Here is a 24672-nt window from a genome sequence, read left to right on the forward strand (position 1 = left end):
TGTGTGTGTGTGTGTGTGTGTGTGTGTGTGTGTGTGTGTGTGTGTGTGTGTATTGGGAACTGACCACATGGGAATGGACAACCTACTGAGGGCTCAACCCCCCCCCCCAAAAAAGATGGACTCTCCCTCTCTAGGCAGCCATTAATTGCCTTTACCCCTTCATCTAGGGGTGGGGCATTGTGAAATTTCCCCACCCATGTTGACATGTCAAATGGTGTTGATAAGGGGATATTTGTAATCAGTCTACTTTATTCAGGTAGCCAGTGCCTAGGCTTTTTTCTTTCTGCCTAGTCTAAGACTATCCTGCTATCTGACTCTTCCACTCTTGCCATTACTTTCAAAATGATTCTCTGTAACTCCATCAGAAGAACCTTTTGAGAGCGTAAATCACATCTCATCTCTGTCCTTCATAAAATCGTGCAATGGCTTCCCATTTCAGGTAAGATAAAACACAAAACTCTATGAAGTTGGATTGCCACTCACAACCGTTTGGTCATCTATTATATTTCTTGTCACTCATTCAGCTCGAGTGGGCAACTCTGATCTTCCAGTTCTCCAATATCTAAGTTATTTCCAATTTATAGAATATTGTCCTGTCTCTGTGTGTAGAACTCTTTTTCCTGAATTTTCCCTGGTTAATTCTACCAATCACTCAGGTTTCTTCTAAAAATCACAGATTGTTAGGGAGGTCTTCCTAATATTTTCCCAATTGACGTAAGAATCTCCTCTACTATTATCACTTATAGAAACTGTCCTCCTGAGCTAGAGAAAGTACCCAAGGAGCTGAAGGGGTCTGCAACCCTATAGGAGGAACAACAATATGAACTAACCAATACCCCCAGAGCTCATGTCTGTAGCTGCATATGTAGCAGAAGATAGCCTAGTCAGCCATCATTGGGAGGGTATTGGTCTTTGCAAGACCAAGAGGCCCTTGGTCTTGCAAAGATTATATGCCCCGGTACAGGGGAATGCCAGGGCCAGGAAGCGGGAGTGGATGGGTTGCAGAGCAGGGCAGGGGGAGTGTATAGGGGACTTTGAGGATAGCATTTGAAATGTAATGAAGAAAATATCTAATTAAAAAAAAAAGAAAAGGAAAAAGAAAAAAAGAAACTGTCCTCCTTGTCACAGCAGTGACAACACTATAATTTGGCACAATGATAGTCCCTGTTCCTTCAAGAAATGATGCAAAACCTCTGAATCCTCTCTTGAAAACACAAGGGTATTAGGTCAGGAAACTCACACTGTGTGATCAGGTATTTTTGGCCTCTGATTCCTTGTCTTTAGCTTGAAGAGATAAGAGCAGGTTTTTTCCAGTGTAAAGTATCATGCAAAAAGCATCATTTGTGTGTGTGTGGAGTGTGTGTGTGTGTGTGTGTGTGTGTGTGTATGTGTGTGTGTTTGTGTGTGTGTATGTGTGTTTGTATCCAGAGTCTTTTTGATCATAGCACATCCATCCTAGTAAGGAAAACAGATGGGCAAATATGAACAAATGATTATACATTATGTACTACAAAGGAAACTGATATATAAATGTATGGTAGTGAATGAACTTTGAAGTTTGTGTGTATGGGGGCTGTGCTCAGAGGTTGGACTGTCTTCCTCAATCATTCTTCGTATTACTTTTGTTGAGATAGTGTTCTGTCTGTGAATCTGGAGCTCATCCATTAGTTAAGAATATTGTCCAGTGAGCTTTCAAAATCTGTCTGGCTCTAGGACTCCCAGTGGAGCGATAGAGACACCAAGCCAACCACAAAATTTTCAACCCAAAACTTATCCTGTCTCCAAGAAATGCAGGCCAAGCGAATGGAGCAGAGACTGAGGCAATGGCCAACCAATAACCAGCCAAACTTGATACTCATCCCATGGGCAAGCACCAATCCCTGACACTATTAATGGTTCTCTATTATGCTTGCAGACAGGAGCCTAGCATGACTGTCCTCTGAGAGGCTCCACCCAGAAGCTGACTCAGACAAATGCAGACACCCACAGCTAAACAGCAGATGGAGCTTTGGGACTCTTATGTAAGAATAGGAAGAAGGATTGCTAGCCCCAAAGAGAATAGGAATTCCACAGGAAGACCAACAGAGTCAACTAACCTGGACTCGGGATAAATTTATGATATGTGTCTTTGTATGTATGTCTCTTCTCCAGAAGGTGCTCCTTTACCCATTTCTTCTCTGCTATCCTCACTGGTTGTGATATAATTCATCTTAATTATTATAAACATTGCATTTACTCTCTTCTAACCGATACACAAGGAAAGCAATGAAATATGAATTCTGAGAATGAATCTCTCTTTTTCTGTCCCATTCTTTTATATTTCTCCTCAGGTAAGTGATAGAAAATAACACATACCAAAAATTTGTCTGCGTGCCACATACTTCAAATTACTCTATAGTTGCTTCATCTACACTGGCCAAAAGAGCCTGGATAAAAATGTGTAAATTACATAGAAAGAGAATTAACAAAGGGGAATTTTAAAGCCATCCCCTACAAGTTTAAAAAAGCAAAAGAACTCAGGCGAACATACTACCTCCTACAAGCTGACAGCATGACAAATGCAGACAAGTGTCATTAGTCACAGAGGACTCCACAAGAAGTAAATGTTTGAAGCCATTTTTCCCATAAACCATCACTGCCATTCTGGCCATCCCACCTTACCTAACTGAAATTGATTGGAGACATTCCCGCATGTTTGCATTACCTCCGGGCTGTTCCATCCTAAAGGATATAATGCACAGCCTGAACTTATCAGCAGCCCTGGAAAGAAAAGCACAGGCACATGTAGAAAAGTAGAACAGTTTTCCTGTCATCCTGACATCTGCCCTGGGCTGCTTCACATTAATTCTGCCTTCCCAAAGAAGGCCTGACACTTAACATTTTTCTCTAAAATGCTTGATTTCTATCATACTGTCAATTCAACAGGATTCCTGCATCATACCATAGGTAGTGGAGTGATAGAGAGAGAGAGAGAGAGAGAGAGAGAGAGAGAGAGAGAGAGAGAGAGAGAGAAACTCAAAGACAGAATAGTATAGGAAACTAAGTTTCATTTTATTCTTATAACCATTTTTTCTTTGTTTTCACACAGGGTTTAACCATGAGACCTTTTAGCAAACTCTCTGTGAACTCTGTGAAGCTATTGAACAGAGCTACAAACTGCATCCGTGTTGAGGAGGTTTCATGTGGTAAACAGGACCCAATACTCTCTCTCTTTTCAAAATATTATTTCAACCAAAATCCAAGCCTCTTTCCCTCCTTTGACATCTATGTCCCTGCAATGATTAACTTTGACTGTCAATTTGGTAGGATTGAGAGTCACCTAAAAGGTACATGTCTGGGCATATATCTATGTGGCCCTTTCCAGAGAGGGAACTGAGATGGGAAGAGAGACCATGGATGTAGATCACAGCATTTCTATGCATCAGCCTACTGGATCAAGTAAAGAGGAGAGAGAACGAACAGGAGCATTCATATCTCTCTGCTTCCTAAGAGAGCATGCAATGTGACCTCACACTCCAACCACCACTTGGAGGGGAGTTCTCAGTGCCACAGCTTCTCATTGTGAGCAGAAATGAACCTTCTTAAGCTCTTGTAGGCTATTTTTTCACAGAATAAAAAGGAATTAATACAAACCCATTTGATGATCTCCCATTGGCTTTTTGGTCATTATAGGGAAAGTCTATGGAATTTTAATTACAATCTTATTCTAAAAGCCACAGTTATAAGTCTGGGTTTACCTGCCACAATTCCATTCTAGGAGCACCTGACTCACATTTTATAACCCATGACCTGCCAGGCCTTTAGCTTCTGTAATTTGGAACAAATACTTCCACATGACGCGAAATGCAACCAACTTCATTGGCTGGCCAGTTCCGGGTGCTGTTGCAGTCAGACCTCAAGAAAATTAGGACTAGATTTTGACTTCTGAAAATTTTAATTAAGAAAAATACAATGTCTGCTGGTGCATGGTGGTAATCTAGATCCTTTGGAACCCAAGGCAGGAGAATAATGCTTCATGCTGGGTTGCATGGCATGTTCAAGAGATTAGCCCAACAATTTAGGGAGATCCTGCCTAAAATATGAAGAAAAGACAAACAGGCAGGAGAAAACAAATCAAAACATAGAACTCCTAACATAATTAGCAGATAGCACAGACATGGGATTAAAAAAAAAAAAAAGGTAAGGGAATCAAGTTTCTATGAAGCTAAAGTCATAATTTGTGATCCCAATCTGGGTAAGTTAGGCAAAGCAATTGGTGCCACTTCTAGGTAGGTTTCTGGTCCCGATTTCACATTTCCTGTTTTCAAGACTACCTGAAAGTATGTGCTGGCAGGAAGTGATGGACACCAGAACACGGAAGCAGATGTGTGAGTAGTGGTGACTAAATGTCAAATTTGTAAGTTCCTGAATCCTGGATTGAGCTGGACAGTGACACAAAGGCCACTCACAGAATTCTGGCTTCATGTCACCTTCACTTCTCATTCTTCATCATAGACATCCTAGGAAGTCCAAATGGCACAATTTGCCGATGAGGATCTTTAATTGAACAACTGTTTGTCTGGCATATGGCAATCAGCTTTTCTCTGTCCCCAGTGATGCTATAAGAGAAATTAAGGATCTTAACATATAGCAAAAAGGGTTTAAAAATGGAAAGAAGAACTTTCCTGACAGTGAGAACTTTGGAGACTAAGGAAAGGTCTCATTAAAATTTAACCCTCCCCCTTTCAATGGAAAACTTAAAATTAGAAGACATTCTTATCTGTCTTATAGACTTCCAGGAAATGAAACTGGTCACTCTGAGACCAGACTTTGGAATTTATCCAGGGGCAATAGAACAATACCCTTCCTTTTCACCCTAGATAAACTGAAATGCTGTAATATGAGATAGTTCAGAGTACACACCATGGATAAAGACAAACGTGAAAAGGAAAATTGAGTCCTTTCCTGTTGCAATAGGAATAGTTACTAAAGACTGAGAAGCTGGGTGTGGTGGCTCTTGCTAATAGCGTTTAGAGTCTGAGGCAGGGAAATCAGAGTGGCTATGTAGCTTGGGCTACATAGGAAGTTCCAGGACAGCTTTAGCAATAGAATATGGTCCTATCTCAAAGAAAAAAAATGAGAGATGGAGATAGAAAGAAAGAAAGGAAGGAAGGAAGGAAGGAAGGAAGGAAGGAAGGAAGGAAGGAAGGAAGGAAGCAAGGAAGCAAGGAAGCAAGGAAGCAAGGAAGCAAGGAAGCAAGGAAGCAAGGAAGCAAGGAAGCAAGGAAGCAAGGAAGGAAGACAGGTAGATGAAGAAAGACAAACTGACTTTTTTCATTCTCTCTAAAAGTAGCTAGCCTTCTGAAGGAACTTTCTTAGCCAGGTTGTGAGATGATTCTGGATAGCTGGTATATTTATGGCATCTTTTCTAAGACACTGTGTTTATTTTTTAATTTATTTTGGATTTCTTTTTATTTTAAGAATTTCATATATAAGTACTATACTCACATCATTTCCCTCCTCACTGTCTACCCTGTCACCTCTTCTGTCATAAAATCCTGCATAGAAGAAGACCTTTAGATATTATGTCTGCATTCACAAGTTTATATAGCTAGTTATTGGCAAGAAGTTTCTAATTAAAAATAAAAGTAAGCCCTTACAGGCTCTATTTTTCTAGAATTCATTTTTCAAGAATGACTGCCTTTTAGGAAGAAAAGCTCTACCATGGTTAGGAAATTTGAATGCATGAGATCTGGACAGAATAACATGGCTTAGGAGAACATGTTCTGGAATCTGCCAAGAACTCAGTTAAAGCCCACCTGACTTTCGACAAGCTACTCGCTGTCTCAGTTACCTCCATTTTATAATGGAAAGCATAACAATACTATGTCCTAGGCAGACACGCCAATGGCCAATGAGATTAATACCTATCAAGTGGCATGTATTTCAAGTACTCAGCTAAGATTTGTTATTGTTAAACAACTGCCTTTTCCTATAGCTCCTCTCCCAAATTCTAACCATATTCCTCTACTAATTACTTCCTCACTTTTTTGTCATAACAGCTGAAAAGCTATGAAGTTGACCATTATTCCACTAAAATTCTGCCAAATTGAAGGCATTACCTTGCAATTTTTCAGAGGTACTTAGCGACAAGACAGGTGTCCTTGTGATGCATGGGTCCTGCCCCAACACACATCCACAAACATGGGTACTGCCTCAATACCCATTGTAGTGTCATTTAGATGCTAAGTACAATAGAATGCAAACACATTTCATGCACATATTTGACTTGTGACTGACTCTTAGTCTCAATACATTTTATCATAGCTAGAAAAATTTGTCTTGGGAAGATGCATTTAAAAGGAAAATGAAATCCCACGACAATTCTTCCTTAATTAGATTGACCCCCAACAGTTGTCTTTGTCTATTTGGGATTATAACTAGCAACAGGGAAGCCATTTGCTAGTGCTGGAACCTGCAACTTTATAAGAGAGTGACAACTGATTAAAATTGTACATTTGATATTTTTGTCTTGTTCATTTTTGTTCATTTTGATATGTGTGTGGTGATTTTTTGGCTTTGCACGATTATTTGAGAGAGAAAGAAAATATGAAGTTGAGTGGGTAGGGAGTTGGGAAGAATCTAGGGGGAGTTGAGAAGGGGAAGTATATGATCAAAATATATAGTGCATCTATTTTAACATAATTATTTAAAAGAAAAGTTAAAACTAAGCTAAAAAAAAAACATGCATTTGGCTATACATTTGAAGGACTCTAAGTCAGCACATCACAGACATACGTGCACCCCTGGTTAGCTGCAGCACTATTTACAGTAGCCAAGCTATGGAACCAGTCCAGATGCTTATCAACAGATGAATGGACAATGAAAACTTAGCATATATATACACAATAGGATTTTATTCAGCCATGAAGAAGATATCATTAGGAAAAACCAAATAATCCAGATTCAGAAAGACAAATGCCACATTTTTTCCTTCATCTAAGATACCAAATTTTTAAAGTTTATACACAGGACAAAATGTAGATTGACAGCTAGCTATGTGGGAAAGGAAGGGTCTAAATAGAATAGAGGAGAGATGGGATAGGGATGTGTATGAAAATTATCATAGTAAAAGCTGTAATTCTCATGCTATTTTATATAAAATAACTTTATAGTTATTAGCAGAAAGATAAGCAGAGTCTTGGGTTTGTCACTAGGTATTTAGTTATAGTCCAAGAATATTCATTTTTTTAAAGATTTATTTATTTATTGTATGTAAGGACACATGTAGCTGTCTCCAGACACTCCAAAAGACAATGTCAGATCTCACTACGGATGGTTGTGAGCCACCATATGGTTGCTGGAATTTGAACTCAGGACCTTCGGAAGAGCAGTCAGTATGCTTAACCACTGAGCCATCTCTCCAACTCAAGAATATGTATTCTTAAAACTCCCTGTGATTTAGATGTACCTGTTTCTGGTAGCAGCACTAATGAAAAACAAAAACAAAAACAAAAACAAACAAACAAAGATAAAACAAAACAAAGAAAAAAAACAATTATAGCTGTAAAAGCAGGTGACCTGGTAACAGGGGGAACAAAAACCTAGTTTCAATTCCTAGGCCTTCCACATGTAAGCTGTCATTCTGATTTGTATTACTACAGCTTGTTCTTGCTAATTCCTACTTTTAGTTTCTTTCGAACCATGAGATTTCTGCCTGTACTGGTATAGTGGTGGCCATATTTAATCGCAGCACTCAATAGGAAAAGGTAGGTGGACCTCTGTGAGTTTGAGGCTACCCTGCTCTACATAGCAATTTTCAGACCAGTATGAAATACATACTAAGAAACTATCTAGACAAAGGAAGACAAGGACGATGAGGAAGACAAGGAAGAGTAGGAAAAGAAGGGAGAAGCAAGAAGGGAGGAGGAGAAGTAGGGGAAGGAGAAGAAGGGGAAAGGGAGGAGAAGGTGAAGAAGGAGAAGAAATAGTCGTGGTGGTAGTAGTCTCTTCCAACTTAGTCTAATTTGCTGCAAAAATAGAAAAGACTTTTGGAGGGTATGAATATCACTCCTCTCTCCTTCTAGATAAATAATGTCCAATGGACCACCATCTCACCATCTCATGTCCTGTTCCCCTTCTAACATAGCTGCTAATGCAAAATAGTTCAAATGTATTACCGTAATTAGAATTCCCTTCACTGACCACACAGAGACCTGTATTGATCAGTTTCAGGCATTACAGCAACAGAATCATCAAAGCAAACCCTCTTAGGTGGGAAATCTAAACCAACATGAAACCCACCAAGTACATTATACTTCTGCCCCAGATTCCCTAGTCACCCAGAATAACTATTTCCCGTGACCCAATAAAACCTTCCTTCTAGTACATATCCTCCAATAGGTCGGAGTCTGGTGCTTATTTCTGAAAATTATTAGCCATTCCACTGAACTTTACAAAACTGCTTCATTCTTCTTCCCCATTTGTAAGTGAACAGCCACATTATTACAAGTTCCACCACTATCATCAAGTTCCCTGCCTTTCCAATCAAGATGGTTATGGGGCTTGAGTGGACAACTCTGACCTTCTCTGATTCCAACCTGGGGTGGATCACCCCTCCTTAGGCAACCTGCTGATCTCCCACTCCTGGAAAGTCACCATATTGAGGCTGAACTTGGAGCAGACACCAGATCAGCATAGCACACTCCAGTCCAGAACTCCAGCACTCAAACAATCCTCCTGTCTTAGCCTCCCAAATGACTGGGACTACGTGCGTGCTCCACTGAGCCCAGTGAGTGGACTACTGTGAACAAAAGCAAAGTTGGTACTCAAAGTTATTAATGTGTTCAGTTTATTTCTCTCACAACAACCTCAAGCAAGCATAACTCTAGGAAACATGATTCTACAAATATATATATATATATTCCTTCTAGTTCTCCTCCCCCATTCATTTGCCCTGATATTCCCTGTCAATGCTATAGAATAGCTTATATCAGCTAGAGATGGTGAAATTTCAATGAGTCTTCACATGGAGACATTGAATTGGATCTGGCCTTTGAGCAATGAGTAAATACCTTCAGGCAGAAATAGAGAAAGAAACAATTCAATGAACAAAAGGGAGACAATTTCCTTAAACACTTTTAGGTTGTACTGAAATCATGCTTAAAGCTTTTACAGTGGAAACCGGAGAATGAGATTTCAGTACGCAGAATGCTTCAGTATCATCGGTACTACTGTAGTTCTGGATTGCACATGTTTGAGACATGTTGTAGTATATGCTTAAAACTGAACCATCCTGAGAGGGTATGTGTAAAGTAGATCACCAGGGCCCTGGCCATAGCCAAAGTGATCACGGATCTATGTGCATCAACAAACACCATAGGTATTTCGTATGTGTGTGATGCACAATCTGCTCTGCAAATCAACCCTTTCTTTCTAAAAAGGGAAACAAGGAAAATGGAAGAAAACATTTGTGGACTCAAGATGGTGCAACAGGTAAGGCACTTGAAGCTAAGCCTGCCAACCTGAGTTCAATGCCCAGTACTCACATGGTGGAAGGGAGAGAAGTGAACCAAGTTTTTCAAGTTGGGGGGGGGGGTCGAACAAAATAATAGAGTGTAAAAGGTACTTTAAGGATCTAAACTTCAGTTTTCTCATGACTACTGACTGGTAGGCAAATATCCTTGAGTATTATTTAACAAACAGAAGACAACTTTTAAAATACATTCTCAGCATAGGACGAATAAATGGCATGAAATCTGGTGAAACATCAAAGGATATTTATAATTTCAAGAAAGGTTACTGATTTCCTTAATTAGTGTGGAACAAATTTGTAGAATCACAGTTAGACAGAATAGATTCTGATGCCCTTTTTATGCTACTGTGACAGTAAGTTAAAAATAAATGTATTACCTATATGTTTTGTTTCAAAATAAGTAAGGTAGTGGGTATGAATCATTTTCATCCAAAGTAACTGATGAAATATTTAAATGATGGAAGTATTCATTGCCCTAATTGGGTCACTGAACACTGTACACATGTATTGAAAAATAATGGTTTTCAGAGACGATATAATTCCTGAGATCAATTTCTCAGTTATCTGCCTTCAATGCCAACACTGATACAGCTCAGAGCACATAATGTTGTGACCTTACACATAGATATGCACTGGTGACTGTTTTAATGTGGTAAATTCTATGCCTTTAACTAAAAGTATGTGTCCAGGGCAATCGGTTGCTTTTGGGTTTTGGAAAGACTCCACATCAGAGCCACTGGGAATATTTTTTTTAAAAACACACAGCTTTCCACCTGTTGCTGTGTATATCAAAATGGAAAAATAAACTGGAGACTTGGAGAGTTCATGTTCTTCTCAGTATTCCAGGTGATTCCAATACATTTTCTGTTCTAGAAAGATTCTTGGCTTTCCTTGAGTAACTTGATCCAACATCTTACACTTTTTTTCCTGCCAAGAAGTCCCTTACATTTACTTCTCACCTTTTCCCTCTTTGTTTAGTTCTCACTGAAGAGAAAAGATAATTCACAAACATCTTGCATGTATACACACGGGGGAATGGGAATAATGATCATTTTCTTGGGGACTGAGAGCCAGCTGGTTGAAAACCTCAGCATTCCCAGTGTTGAAATAATCTCCTGGCCAGATGTTTCCTTCACTGGTTGGAACAGGGCACAGAGGCCCCAGTGGAAGACCCTCTGGACCCTAGCCTAGCCAATGGGATCAGTTGCAGGTGGAGCAAATGGGACCCAAGGGCCCCATCAGGTCACCTTGCTGAGTATGAGTCAGGCCAGCAGCTCTTTATTTCTTCCTGTCTCTCCCACTTCCCACCACTCATCTCTGTGGGCAGCTGCCAGACCATGGAACAAGAGTCAGGCAGGGGGAGGAGGGATTTCTTAATGGATCTTCCATCTCTTCAGTGGTTTGGGGTCTGGCAGAGATAATCCAGACCTGAAACAAATTGGCTCCTCCCCTGATGTATTTCGGTTAATGCACTAGCTGCCGAGAAGCAGTCAAGCTTAGAGAACAAAATCAATTTCCCCTGGCTGCACGAGAAGCACAAATCGAACCCCACAGCTCTTTACCTTCCTATCTATCTATCTATCTGTCTGTCTGTCTGTCTGTCTGTCTGTCTGTCTATCTATCTATTTGTATGTCAGTCTGTCTACTATCCATGGAGCTACAAATACTGCCCATGGTTGCTTTTCTGCCACTGATGAGGCCTTTTTCTCTCAGGGTCTGACTCAAATGCTCTGAAGAGACAGCAGTGGGCAAATGCAAAGTGAATCCTGGAAAATCTGGTAATCCAAAGTATTCCTCACCATTCTTTCCCATGGAATACAACCTTAACAGTTACCAGTCTCCATAAAGTAGGTTTGGATGAGATGAGTGCATTCTGGCTAATTACAAACAGGGAAACTGCAGAAGTCTAGCAGTCTATTGCAGTATCAGTTCTCTGTCTGAAGATAATCCTGACAACATATCCTTACTCTTTTTCTCCTTAAACTAGCATCCAAACTATTCTGTTTCATTACCGTGTCTTCAAATATAATTCATGTTGGTCTTTGATGCTATTCTTCTCTTGTATTGCACCCCAACCTTGTACCCTTCCACCTCTGATAGGCTTTTCACCTCCAGGTCACATGTGTTCACTAGCCTTCCCTCCTTCCCTCTTTCAGCACCTCTTTCCCACTTCATCTCTTCATCTCTTCTTTTTCTTCTTGTCATCTTTTTTTTTCATTTTGTGATCTACATCTGTGTGTGTGTGTGTATGTGTGTGTGTGTGTGTGTGTGTGTGCTTACCCATGCATGTGAATATATATGTACATTAAAAGCTAGAATCTGCACCTGAGAGAACTTGCAGCATTTGTATTTCTGAATTTGGGCTATCTCACTTAATGTAAATTAATAATCCATTTATTTTTCCCAAATTTTCAGTATTTCATTTTTCAGTACAGTTGAGAAAATTTTGTTGTGTGTACATACTGGTATTTTCATGACCAATTCATCTGTTGATAGGAATATAAATGATCTTATTTTCTTACTATCATGAAGAAAGTCCAGCAACAAACAAGGATGTACATTTGTCTCTGAAGTAGAACTATAGTCTTGTAGGTGTATGCTCAATACTAGTATAGCTAGTTCATATGGTATTTTTTTATTATTAGATTTTGAAAAAAAAAAACAAACCTCTAAGCTTATTTCCATAGTAGTTTCAGCAGTCTATCCTCCTGCTAGGAGTGGATGAGAGATCTTCTCTTCCTACATTCTCATCAATTTATTGTTGTATTTTTTGATGATAGCCTTTGTCAATGGGAGAGATGGACTCCCAAATCAATTTGAATTTGCATTAACTGATTGCAAAGGATGTTGACCACTTTAAAATATTCATTGGCCATTTGTGTTTCTTCTTTTGAGAACTGCCTGGTCCTTTCTTATTGACTGACAGATTATCTGTGTGTATGTATGTGTGTTTCTTTTTTCAGGTCTTTGTATAGTCTAAATATTACCTCCTTGTCTGAAGTACAGCTGACAAAGGATTTTTTTCTCTTACTGTAGGCTTTCTGATCTCTCCACTGATTGTTTTCTTAGCCATGTACAAGCTTTTTACATTTCATCTAACATCGTTTGCACTTTCTAAGACTACTGAAAATGCCACTTCACTCTTGATTTTAAAGACACTCACCTAGATGTAAACGTGGTAACTATATTCCTATGAACAAGGGTCTTAGGGAACATAGGTTGGCAGAATCATTTGAGGCCCAAATGTGCTTCACTTTTGACTTCTTTTCAAACAGTATCTGTCACTTAGCTAAAGTTTTCTTCCAGACAGCTTGGAAATGTCAAAATCTCCATTATCATTTTACATCTTGCCTCAACATTTTCCTTCAAATTTCTAGATCTTTTGGATGAGATCAGCAAAGATGTTTTATACAGAGATTCTTAAATATAAAATATAAAAGCCTCAAATGGACTCCAAAGAGGGAGGGGGCTTAGAGGAGAAGTTGCTAATACTGCAGTTTTATAGATGCTGTTGCTACTGTCCTCCTTTCTGCCCCTTGCAGCCTCCTAACTTTCATCTGGATGCTCTCAGAAATCCAAGTGAAGCAAAGTTGTTACATAGAAGTGATGGGTGCTCGGACATAATGATATAAAAAAGTCTAGAAATAGCGGGGCATGGTGATGCATGCCTTTAATACCAGCACTCAAGAGACAGAGGCAGGCAGGTCTCCAAGAGTTGGAGGCCAGTCTGATCTACAGATCCAGTTCTGTGTTCCACAGATAGTCAGTCAGGACTACACAGAGAAATGCTGTCATGATACCACCCAAGTCTCATATGTTGCCATTATCCCAGCAGATAGGAAACACCACATCTCTTATCAGTCAAGTTTTACTTTCTGAAGAAACCCACTCAAGGACATGGTGGGTTAACATCAGTCTGCCCACAAATATAGGTAAAAAGTGAGCCAACAGCTGATTTGTAATACCCATGGAACTCTCCTTGAGAAATTAACTAGTTTCTGCCACTGTAGAAATCTACCAGAATTTCTCTAGGAAATCTTTATCTGAAAAAAAAAAAGTAGAAAAATTAAGATATATGTGCAAATAAAATAGCTAATCTGAAAGATTTGCAGTAAATCTGAATAAAGAGGGAACTAGAAAGCCAGGGGTTTCTCAGTGGCACTTTTCCTGAATTTTAATAACTATAGTTTCTCTAGACATAACAAATGCCCTTTATGGGAAAGAGGATATAGGACTGCATTTAGCTGTTCTTGGAGTAAGATTGTAGTGATGGACTGATGCAATTACTCCAATCTTACTCCAAGAACCGCTAAATGCAGTCAGTCACTGGAGAGAAGAGCAAAAATGCAGATATGAATCATATTTCCAGGGAATATGTTCAGCTGAAATGAAACATAGAAAAATTCATATCATTTGCACAGGCAGGCATAGGTCCATGTCATAAAACAAGTGAAATTCAAGTCTCCTAGCCTTTCTTACCACACTGTGATGCTAATAGAAATGGTATGAATGGAGTGGATGAGGAGTCCAAAACTTGTATCAACAAACTTCAGCAGTGAGTTTTACCAGCAGTTTTTCTAATGTCCCATGGAAGTATACAAAATAGCGCAAATGTTTACATACATTTGCCTATCTAAACTTACCTTTTATTCTTGGTTGAAATTAAGTTAATCTCATTGCCTTCCTGGAATCTGTCCAGTTTTGCCTTTTGCTTTTTTTAGGCAACCCTCCCGCTACCTGAATCCTAGGACAACTGCATTAAAACTAAGCGGAGCCTAAATAAGGGAAAACACAAAATAGGGTAGATCAGAGCCACAAAAATCTGGATAAACCTATTTAATGGCGACCAGATGGGGCTAGCCTTGACTGTAGACCAAAAAGTAGTCATGTGTTGTCTGTTTAGATAATAAATAGCATTTTATTATTAGAGGTATATTTCATTGGTGGGGATAAACAGTATTTTAGCAGCTGTGTGTATGTGTATCTGGTCACTGTCCTCTGAGATAACTACTAATGAGAAAAGTTCATAGACCTTACCTTTTTGTGGGAGTAGTAATATACTAGAGTATTATGTTATTTGAAGGCAAAATGAATATTTGTCATTTTTATTAATTTTGCTACATTCAGAACTGTTATATTGCAAAGACTGTAACTGTGCACTAAGCTGAACTATGCATTGAAATATGTTTTCTGTTTGGTATTATTTTATTGTTAATTGACACATATCTAGAAGAACTCAAGATCTTCTCATTGAGTTTATATAATTAGATAATGAAATGCTATCGACTCCAGTCTCTATACTGCACTATAGAACCAGAATGTATTCTTCCCACTCAACTGTATTTTCGTGTCTGTTGTCTGGGCTCCTTTATCTCATCACCCACCTCTACTGATCACTGTTCATTTCTCTTCTACATTAACATCTATTTTAGACAATATTATTATGTGAACATCCTCTAAGTGACAAATAGAGACAAATCCAATTCTATCTGCTATCTCATTTTTCTGTGAATTCTCAGTGAATTCCAAGGAAATTCTTATTCATAGCCTTGGACTCAAACATCAAAAAAGAGTTAAGAGTGTATTTTTCCATAATATCATAGTTCCTAAATTACCCCAAATTTCCATCACCCCAAATTTCCACATCCTCCTCCATCCCAGGGACAGTCTTACCTCCTACAAACTGTGCAGCTCCCATGCAACGCCCCATCATTCTAGAGATGAGCTCTTCCATGCAGCATCCTAGGACAGCAGCCAATGCCACCAGAAGAAGCAGAGCACAGCCAGCACCTGTCACCACCGTGCACATTTGCCATGCCAGGCTTGGTATGGCGGTAAAGCTGGCATAGCGCCCACATTCTTCCACCATGATCAGATTGTGCCCATCTCCCCGCACAGGGTAGTTGCATCTCCTGAATGTGCTGAAAGAGACTGGCTTTCCAAGCTGTGATCCAAACAGCCAGTAAGGAAGGAAGTAACTGGTAGAACTGGCCACAGCAGTAACTAGGGACAGGAAGGCCCAGAAGGTGCCTACCATAGTGAGGCTGCTCCTCATGGTCTCAGGTTTCTATGCAAGGATGGGGAGATGAGATCATTCACAGCAGCAAAAATCAAGTTATGGTGTCGGCTCCACTGGCCTGTTTTCATCAGGTTGCCAGGTCCTGGGACTCACGGGTGTGCTGTATGGATCTTGCTTCTTGAGGAGATCATTCTCTCAAATGTCATTTGGGTCTTTGTGAGATATTGCTTTCCATCATCCTTTCCTTCTGCCTAGTTCAGAGTTCTAAGTCGCTAGGCTGCAGTAGAAAAGTCACAGAATTGAATTAGTGACTGCTATGGCAACCCAAATGGAACCTAATCAACTAGCTAGCTTACAATGCTTGACATATAATGTGGAACCGGTCATGAGAAGGGAGTCTGAAAGTAAGGCTGTCCCAAGAGTCCCTAAGAACCCAGCAATGACTTTGTGACTCAGTTTATTTCATAAAGTAAGAGTGAGACAAGTCATAGACTTGCCCCTTACCCTATTTAAGACACAAGAGGGCAGTTTAAGATGTCTCCTTTTGACTTAGAGTGACCAACCGTGTGTGTACTTTTTGCAGAAATACCAAAGTGAAACTGGTTGCCTACTTTTTTTTCCTATATCCATCACTGGGTTACTTCCCACAAAAGAACCGAGAGGCACTCACACCACAGTAGCACTTACACCTAGACTAACTACCAAAAATTCATTCACATCCCTTACTGGAGACAGCAAAGAAAGCTTCTCATCTTCTGAAGTATTTCAAAATAAGTCTTTCTCTGGAGAGGAACACACACACACATACACACACACACCACAACACACACACATATGCATGTACATGGGCCTTTCCAGATCCTCCTTGGAACAAGTAATTTTAGATTCATAATACTAGCTTTCCGGTGCTAGTATCCTCAGTCCAGTTCACAAATGGCTTTCCCAGATTTCCTATGTCAAAAATCAACCACTTCCTTTCCAATCCATTAACCCACCATTGCTTTCTAGCTAGTTTCTCTACTAACGCAACAAGAGAGCACACTGCAGCTTGATGAAAGCACTGTTAATTATCTCTAGCAAGCAGATGGTGGAATGTTTCATAAAATTCTCTCTGATTCACTACCACTCCCTGGAGTTATAAGTAATGATATTGAAAATTAGGGACCCAAATCACAGGGAGTGTCAGAGACTACCTGTATGAGACCACTATAATGCTAATTTTGGAGAGCAACAGGAGCAAACATCACTTGTATTGGGAAGTCTCAGAATCTAGCTATAAGTGATTTTATAAGCATCATCAAATAGTGCTTGGCACAGAGTAGTGTTACATTCATGTTTGCTTAATGAACTTCTTTTTAAAAGATCATCAAACTCCCAGATTGGCAGAAACTTTCATGAATCACTTAATTTGGCCTTCTGGCTTTACATATGGGTACGATTGGCTCAGTAAAGCAGGAAGTGATTTTTTTCCAGTCACAGTAACCAGACACACCGGAACCAGAAACCTGATCTGATGATTACTAGACCAGAGTGTGGGGACCACTCAATGCTAGCTTACCCTCCCCCATCATTTTTCAGATGTGAGTATGAGAAGGAAGTTATTTACCCAAGAGTAAAAGCTAGTGAGGTACATAAGACACACCAGAATCTAGTTATTTTTTTCCCAGGATTATGCTCTGTTTTTACTCCATCACAATTCCCTTCTTGATACATATGTATTTTATGCTGTGTGTTTTTGTGCAGGAAGAGAGTCGAGATCATAAATTGCAGGTGCTTACTTTGGAATGTTAGGGTTTGAAAAGAAACTACCAGGATCTGGTCTCCCGGGGATGAGGATTTTTGGCCTGAGAGTTGGGAGAATGAAAGAAAGATGTGGTGAGGGATTGAAGGCTAGTGGGGGAAAGAATGGAACTGGTTTGAGTAATTGCTGTTAGAAGTCGGGTATGCTTTACCACAATGAGGTAATGCATCTGCTTGTTAGGTTGGCGTTTGTAAGAATATGAAAAGCACAGTCAGTGCCCCAGGATGGACTTCTTTCCTAATGAAGATGCAAAAGTTAGGAAACAGCTACTGGCCTCATCATCACAACATTTTCTGGACCCATTCTTTCATGTGTGGTGCTCAGAAATCTTCTTAGGTTTGTATGAAAAGTAGTAGCCATCCATTTACAAATAAGCAAACTGGGGAGGGGGGGTCAGTAAGCCAAAAGGCTTTCCCAAGGATGCACATTGAGTCAATAAAAGAGTTCTCATTTCTCACTCCCCTAACTACCACCTTCTCTTCCTGGGTAGTATTACCCTCCACACCCCATATTTATAATGTCACCCTGTATTACTACAATTAAAAGCTTCCATGGTTTCATATCCACATTTTCAAAAGTATTTCAGATTGGGTAGAAGAATTTCAAGGAAAGCAGAGAAGTTAAGAGGAATGCCCATTTCTCAAGATATAGTGTATAACAAGAGCATAGGCTGTTTTAGGCCCTGCATTTGCACTCTGAACTAATGTCTCCCATCGACATCATTATCTTAAGATGAAAAGTTCTAGCATGACAACTAGGACAAATGGCAGAGAATATGAGACAAAGGAGGAGAATACAAGCAGTGAGTAGTTCCAGACTATGATAGAAGGAAAGAGAGGAAGCCCAGCATACTGGTACACATACAAACTCACAGGACTGGAGAGAGTAAGAGAGTTAAGTTGGAAGTTCGAGGCCATCCTGGACTATGCAGTATGACACATTCTCAGATATATGAGAATAGATAGGGAGAGAAAGATTCTGATACAATTCAGACCTCATCTGTGAAAAAAAAAGGCTGTTAAATGAAGTATAACACTACCAACCATTACCACCTTTATTTTATTTCAAAAGTGTAATTCTGAAGCCAAGGTATAAGAAATAAAATGCCTAAATGTTAATATAAATGTGTTTAGCTAAAGAAAAACTCACTGTCTTTTAGAATTTAAATTAAGTACTTTAAAGCTGAATTTCCATAAGAGAGGTATGAGGCCTCCTGTAGCCAGGCAAGACTCCCAGTGGAGTGATACAGACACCAAACCACCCACAAAACTTTCAACCCAAAATTTATCCTGTCTCCAAGAAATGTAAGCACAGGGGATGAAGCAGAGACTGAGGGGATGGCCAACCAATAACTGAACCAACAATGAGACGCATCCCACGGGCAAGCACCAATCCCTGACATTATTATTAATGGTTCTCTGTTATGCTTGCAGACAGGAGTCTAGTATGGCTGTCCTCTGAGAGGATCCACCCAGTAGCTCACTCACACAGATGCAGACACCCACTGTCAAACTGTGGATGGAGTTTGGGGACTCTTATGGAAGAATAGGAGGAAGGATTGCTGGCCCCAAGGAGGATAGGAACTCCACAGGAAGAAAAACAGAGTCAACTAACCTGGACTTTTGGGGCTCTCAGAGACTGAACCACCAACCAAAGATCATACATGGGCTGGACCAAGGCCTCCCCACACATATATAGCTGATATGCAGCTTGATCTTCATGTGGGTTCTGGACTACTGGAACAGGGCTATCCCAAAAGCAGTTACCTGAAGATAGAATATGTTCTTCTATCTGGGCTGTCTTATCTGGCCTCACTGAGAGAAGAAGTGCCTAGCCTTGCAAAGACATGAAACACCAGGGTGGGAGAATACCTGGGGGGGGGCACCTGCTCAGAGAAGGGGAGGGGGAAAGGGGAAGCATTATGGGGGAGGGAGCGTTACTGAGAGGAAGGCAGTGAGTGGCATATAAAGTTAATAAGTAAAAATAATAATAAAAATAAATGTAAAAAGAGTGATGTAAGCAGCAAAGGCTGCTCAGGACTGGAGGTTTTCTGAAATGTGGTATTTTCTGTGACAAATTCAGAAAATCTAAAACTACCTGGATTGAAATGGTCACCATTATTTAGAATCAGAGTCATCGCAAGCCAACATCATCAATGGGCAGCAAATTGAGAATCACTGCCATAGATAACTGCCTAATTGGCTCTCTCCATGACTCCCATGACATGAGCTTAAAACTGACCAGGAAATATTGGAGTGATGTTTTCAATATTGGAAAGATGAGATGTAGATATTTTTGTCTATGTCTCTCTCTAAATCATGGGTGCTTGACTTACGAGGTCAATGACTAGGTGGCAGGAGTTTCATTGCTTATTTTTTTTAAAATCTAGAAAACTAATAAAAGTGGGCTGAGCTTACCCACAGCTAGACAGAGACTCTGCAGGGCATGTGGAATATGAGTGCATGTTCACAGGGGCTGAGCAGGGAAGCACAACCTAGCAACCAGTTTTACTTGCATCACTTGCACCAGACTAATCCCCTTTCTGACAGCCTCCTAAAGCAATCCAAGGGCAAGTTCATTCCCAGAACCTGGTTAAGTCACTTTATTCTCACTTCAATAACTATCGAAAACAATGCCATTCTTCATTTTATCCTAATGCCCTGTCAACTTTGTTTCTATTTCTCTGTCCCTTACATACAAACTGCATTATAAAAATTCAGGCAATACCATAGTGTTCCATTGCCCAAACATTCATGGGTAGAGCATTTAATTTGCTATGATGTATTCTTTTATTAGTATATTTTCCATTCCTCAAATGGAGTTCTCTGTCTGTGCCTGTCTGCATCTCTCTCTCTCTCTCTCTCTCTCTCTCTCTCTCTCTCTCTCTCTCTCTCTCCCTCTCTCTCTCTCCCAACCATTGCCCATTTTTTTTTCTTGATTCTTGCTATCACATATACCTACTCTGATGTGGGCAATTAATATCAATTAAATTAGAAACATTTTGTGCTTACAGTTTGTCCAGTGGGAGAGGTAAGCTGACTCCTTTGCCTAACTCATCGCTTCTCCAGTCCTAATAGAAGGACATCAATCTGTCCATTCCCATTAGAGCCCATTGTACACATTTTGAGTTAGAAGGAAGTAAAACTGTTCCCAAAGGCAACAGGATTCAGACCAAAGCATCTCTGAGCTGCAGGTACTGTAGCAAAAATGGCTACAAACATGCTTATATAAGGAATAGGTTCATTGGTATTGGTGTAAGTAAAGAAGTATGAACAGATCTCTTTCCTCAGCTTCCAAGCAGTTTTTCCATGTACCTCTTCCTCAGTGAGGACATATTCTTAGGAAATGAGCAAGATGCACAGACACATATGTCTAGTAGATACAGTTCTCTTGTATCAGGCTGGGTAACAAACATAGACAGTCTACCCATTATAGACCTTTCTCATATAAACATAACCTTGAAAAAAAAAACCGTAACTGAATCATTTCTCTACAACCTCTTCTGCCTCTTATGTTCTTTGAAGCATTTCCTCCTCTACAATAACAGTTGCTCCAAGGGCTTCTGTGCTTGATTCTCTCTCAAGATGATGTCGCTCAATGGGCTTTATTATCTACCAGTAGCTTTGTGACTCTAAGAACATCTCACTATTTTTTTTTAAGATTTATTTATTTATTTATTTATTTATTTATTTATTTATTATATGTAAGTACACTGTAGCTGTCATCAGAAACTCCAGAAGAGGGCGTCAGATCTTGTTATGGATGGTTGTGAGCCACCATGTGGTTGCTGGGATTTGAACACCAGACCTTCGGAAGAGCAGTCGGGTGCTCTTACCCACTGAGCCATCTCACCAGCCCCTCACTATTTTTTTAAATTTATTTATTATTATTTTCTTTATTTATATTTCAAATGCTATCCCGAAAGTTCCCTCTACCCCACCCCCACCCCTGCTCCCCTACTCACCCACTCCCACTACTTGGCCCTGGCCTCCCCCTATGCTGGGACATATAAAGTTTATAAGACCAAGGGGCCTCTCTTCCCAATGATGGCTGATTAGGCCATCTTCTGCTACATATGCAGCTAGAGACTTGAGCTCAGGGGGTACTGGTTAGTTCATATTGTTGTTGCACCTACAGGGTTGCAGCCCCCTACAACTCCTTGGGTACTTTCTCTAGCTCGTCCATTGGGGGCCCTGTGTTCCATCCAATAGCTGACTGTGAGCATCCACTTCTGTGTTTGCCAAGCACTGGCATAGCCTCACAAGAGGCCGCTATATCAGGGTCCCTTCAGCAGAATCTTGCTGGCATGTGCATTAGTATCTGGGTTTGGTGGCTGATGATGGGATGGATTCCCGGATGGGGTAGTCTCTGGATAGTCCATCCTTTCATCTTAGCTCTAAATTTTGTCTCTGTACCTATATCCTTTCATGGGTATTTTGGTTTTGACCTCAGTTTTCAAAACTGCTAAAATGCCTCCTGGGCCTCCCACCTCACCCATCCCTTCTCTTTTTTGTCGGTCATAGTAAGACTTGCAAAACCAGATGGGTTGGGTTAGTTTGTTTATTTACCTGGATCTCATCATCCCAAGGTACAGATCATTACAAGCAAATATGAGACTCAATCCAGGAAGCAAGAGAGTAAGTGGATACAGAGAACCACCTGAGCAATCAAAAACGTAGACATTTGAGATAGTTGTTTTGATACAACCTTGCCCCTGAACCTTTGCAGCACACTCAATCAACTTAATCAAAAACCTAGAGGGTCACCTCTACATGACAGAGTTAGCTATGCAGAGGAGGGGAGAGTTCACAAACAAACAAAGGAAACAAACAAAAATTCTACATTAAATACTAGGCCATTCTCTTTCTCCAATGTTTGAGGTTGAAAATGTAGGAACGTGGGGCTGGAGAGATGGCTCAGCAGTTAAGAGCACTAACTGCTTGCTCTTCCAGAGGTCCGGAGTTCAATTCCCAGCAACTATATGGTGTCTCACAACCATCTATAACAGGATATGATGACCTCCTCTGGTGTGTCTGAAGACAGCTATAGTGTACTTACATACATAAAATAAATAGATTTTTTTAAAAAAGAAAATGTAGTAACTCAGGTGACTTCCCTAAATTCCATATGACCTTCCCCTGATCCTGAAATGCCACTTCCTGAACACCTATCTGTCTATGCTTTATCAACCAGAGAGAAATTTAGCTGCACAGAATCCCAGTGCCCTATCTTCAATGGCGGTTTGCTTGTGTAGGGAATCTCCCACATACCATCAGGCCATTCTAAGCTGCCCCTCAGTTGCTCTTTCAAGATAAGGATAAAGCCTAGCGACAAGGGAATGAATGATTGGAAAGGCAGGCATTTTCCACCACCTTTAGGTTCATAACTACACCATGCTATTGCTGTGCAGAGAACCTTCTATTCCAGGTCCTCAGAATAAAATCCCACCACTGTTAACTAGAAGGCAGGTGAAATAGTTTCACACTCAGTTCAAAATAGCTAGGATGCTGAATGGCACAGGAAAAAAAAAAGGTCTATGAATGAGGATCTCTGACTCCCCTACATCAAAATCACTCTAGATGCTTTTTCAAAGTAGAAATTGTGATTCTCTCTCTCTCTCTCTCTCTCTCTCTCTCTCTCTCTCTCTCTCTCTCTCCCAGGTTCACTGAACTTGAGTTCATGAGAATTTGCAATTTTTCTGATGGAAACTCAGGACTGAAGAGGGAATACTCATTTAGTGGAAATGAGTGAGATTTTGGAGTCAAATGTGATGCAGACTACTGAAATCTTCCCCTTAAAGTGGTGTGAATATGGGGCATAGGGGGGAGGGGAATTACTTCAAACCTTTGGGTTTCTATTTCATCTCAACTGGAAACAATAGCATGAAACACAAGTAAAATGTATCATTCATGGTATATATTACATAACAAAAGGGTTGGTATCAATTCTTTTCCATGCTAGCAAAGAAGACAGCATTGTTGAATAATAGAGATAACTTGACGTTACTCAGAAGAAAATCAGCCCCCACCCGCACCATCCTGTCTCCTAGAATCCCCTCTAACAGTTGCTGCTCCTGGGCTTCTATTTTTCTTTCCCACCAAAATATAAAACCACTTGGCTAAGTGTTCTTTCTTAGCATGGATTAATAATTAACACCTTTCGGCTTCCTTGTAAATCACATGCGGCACTTAGTAGGAACTCACAACTACCAAATGAATGCCAAGATTTAACTCCAGCCCTACTGACCTCAACATCTGCACTTCAGTTTAACCTGATTCTTGTTTCAGTCCTGTAATTTCAATTTAAGCGAGTCTAAGACATTGCCCTACCACATCGGGAAATCGGATCCGGTTTTTTTTTTTTTTTTTTTTTTAACTTGGATAGACAAGTCAGAACAAAATCCTCCCTCTACTCCCAGAGAAAGTCTGCCTTCCTCTCCTCAGGTTACCAAGTCCCTTGGGGGAACACAGCTTGCTCTTAACCCTTAGGTCTTCAAACCTTGTCAATATGAAATAAGAATCCAGCACTGATCCCCTCATAAGACTATGCAAACAACCAACTATGAGGAAGTAAAAATACAGCAGGCTGCCCTTGGGAAGAAAACCAACTTCTCTGCGCTTTGACATGAAAGGACAGGAAGCCTGAGAAAGGAAGCAGGCAAGAAGGGCTGAGCAAGGGGAGAGCAAAGCAGGGGCCTCTTCCAGCTGCTTCAGCTGCATTTGGCCAAGCTTCATATTTACCTTCTAACCACGAAGGCTGATTGACTTGTTCCCTTTCGCCTGGTTCAGAGTTGAGAAGAGAGGGAGAAAATAAGAACTTCTCACAGCTTGTCAGACAGGGATGAGATTCCCAGTTGCTCTTTGCAGTGATGCCTGAAAACCCTTGCTTTCTTTACCTTTGGGAGAGAGGGGAGGAGTCCAGTGTAATGGGAATTAACTCCAACTACGCTGGAGGCTTCAAACTCACCCTCTGACATGCAGGCACTTGAAGCAGAAACCAGCTCAGCGGGCACTGGGCTCTCACCCTTTCACCACCCACATCCCAGCTGCCAAGGTCTCTCTCTCTCTCTCTCTCTCTCTCTCTCTCTCTCTCTCTCTCTCTCTCTCTCTCTCTCTGTGTGTGTGTGTGTGCAGACATTCTTAAACTGAAACTCTATGGCTCTTTCTCACCTGCTGAGTGGCAGCTGTGGAACAGAGATTCTCCCTAACTTTTCTCCAAACACCCAAATAATCTCTACCACAGGTATTAGGCACTCCGGGGCAGAGGGTGGTGGTGGACTGAAAGAATAGAATGTTCCTTCAAACTGTTATCTATTGTTTTTGGGAAAATAATCCTCTG

At 40.5% G+C, this 24672-nt stretch overlaps 1 protein-coding gene across 1 annotated transcript in view; it reads right to left on the minus strand.

Annotated features, from left to right (window-relative positions):
- The window catches only part of Lhfpl1 (LHFPL tetraspan subfamily member 1), a 47581-nt gene extending 23348 nt beyond the window's left edge, over positions 1-24233 (minus strand). Inside the window, exons 1-3 of the mRNA XM_021188570.1 lie at positions 24075-24233; positions 15188-15810; positions 2662-2760 (exon numbers count right to left, since the gene is read on the minus strand). Of these exons, the coding sequence (XP_021044229.1) occupies positions 2662-2760; positions 15188-15569 (481 nt within the window). The 5' untranslated portion in view covers positions 15570-15810; positions 24075-24233. The remainder of the gene's footprint in view (positions 1-2661; positions 2761-15187; positions 15811-24074) is intronic.
- Positions 24234-24672: the final 439 nt, after the last annotated feature.

The sequence above is a fragment of the Mus pahari genome, chromosome X (genome assembly GCF_900095145.1).
Source record: "Mus pahari chromosome X, PAHARI_EIJ_v1.1, whole genome shotgun sequence".
Classification (NCBI taxonomy): domain Eukaryota; kingdom Metazoa; phylum Chordata; class Mammalia; order Rodentia; family Muridae; genus Mus; species Mus pahari.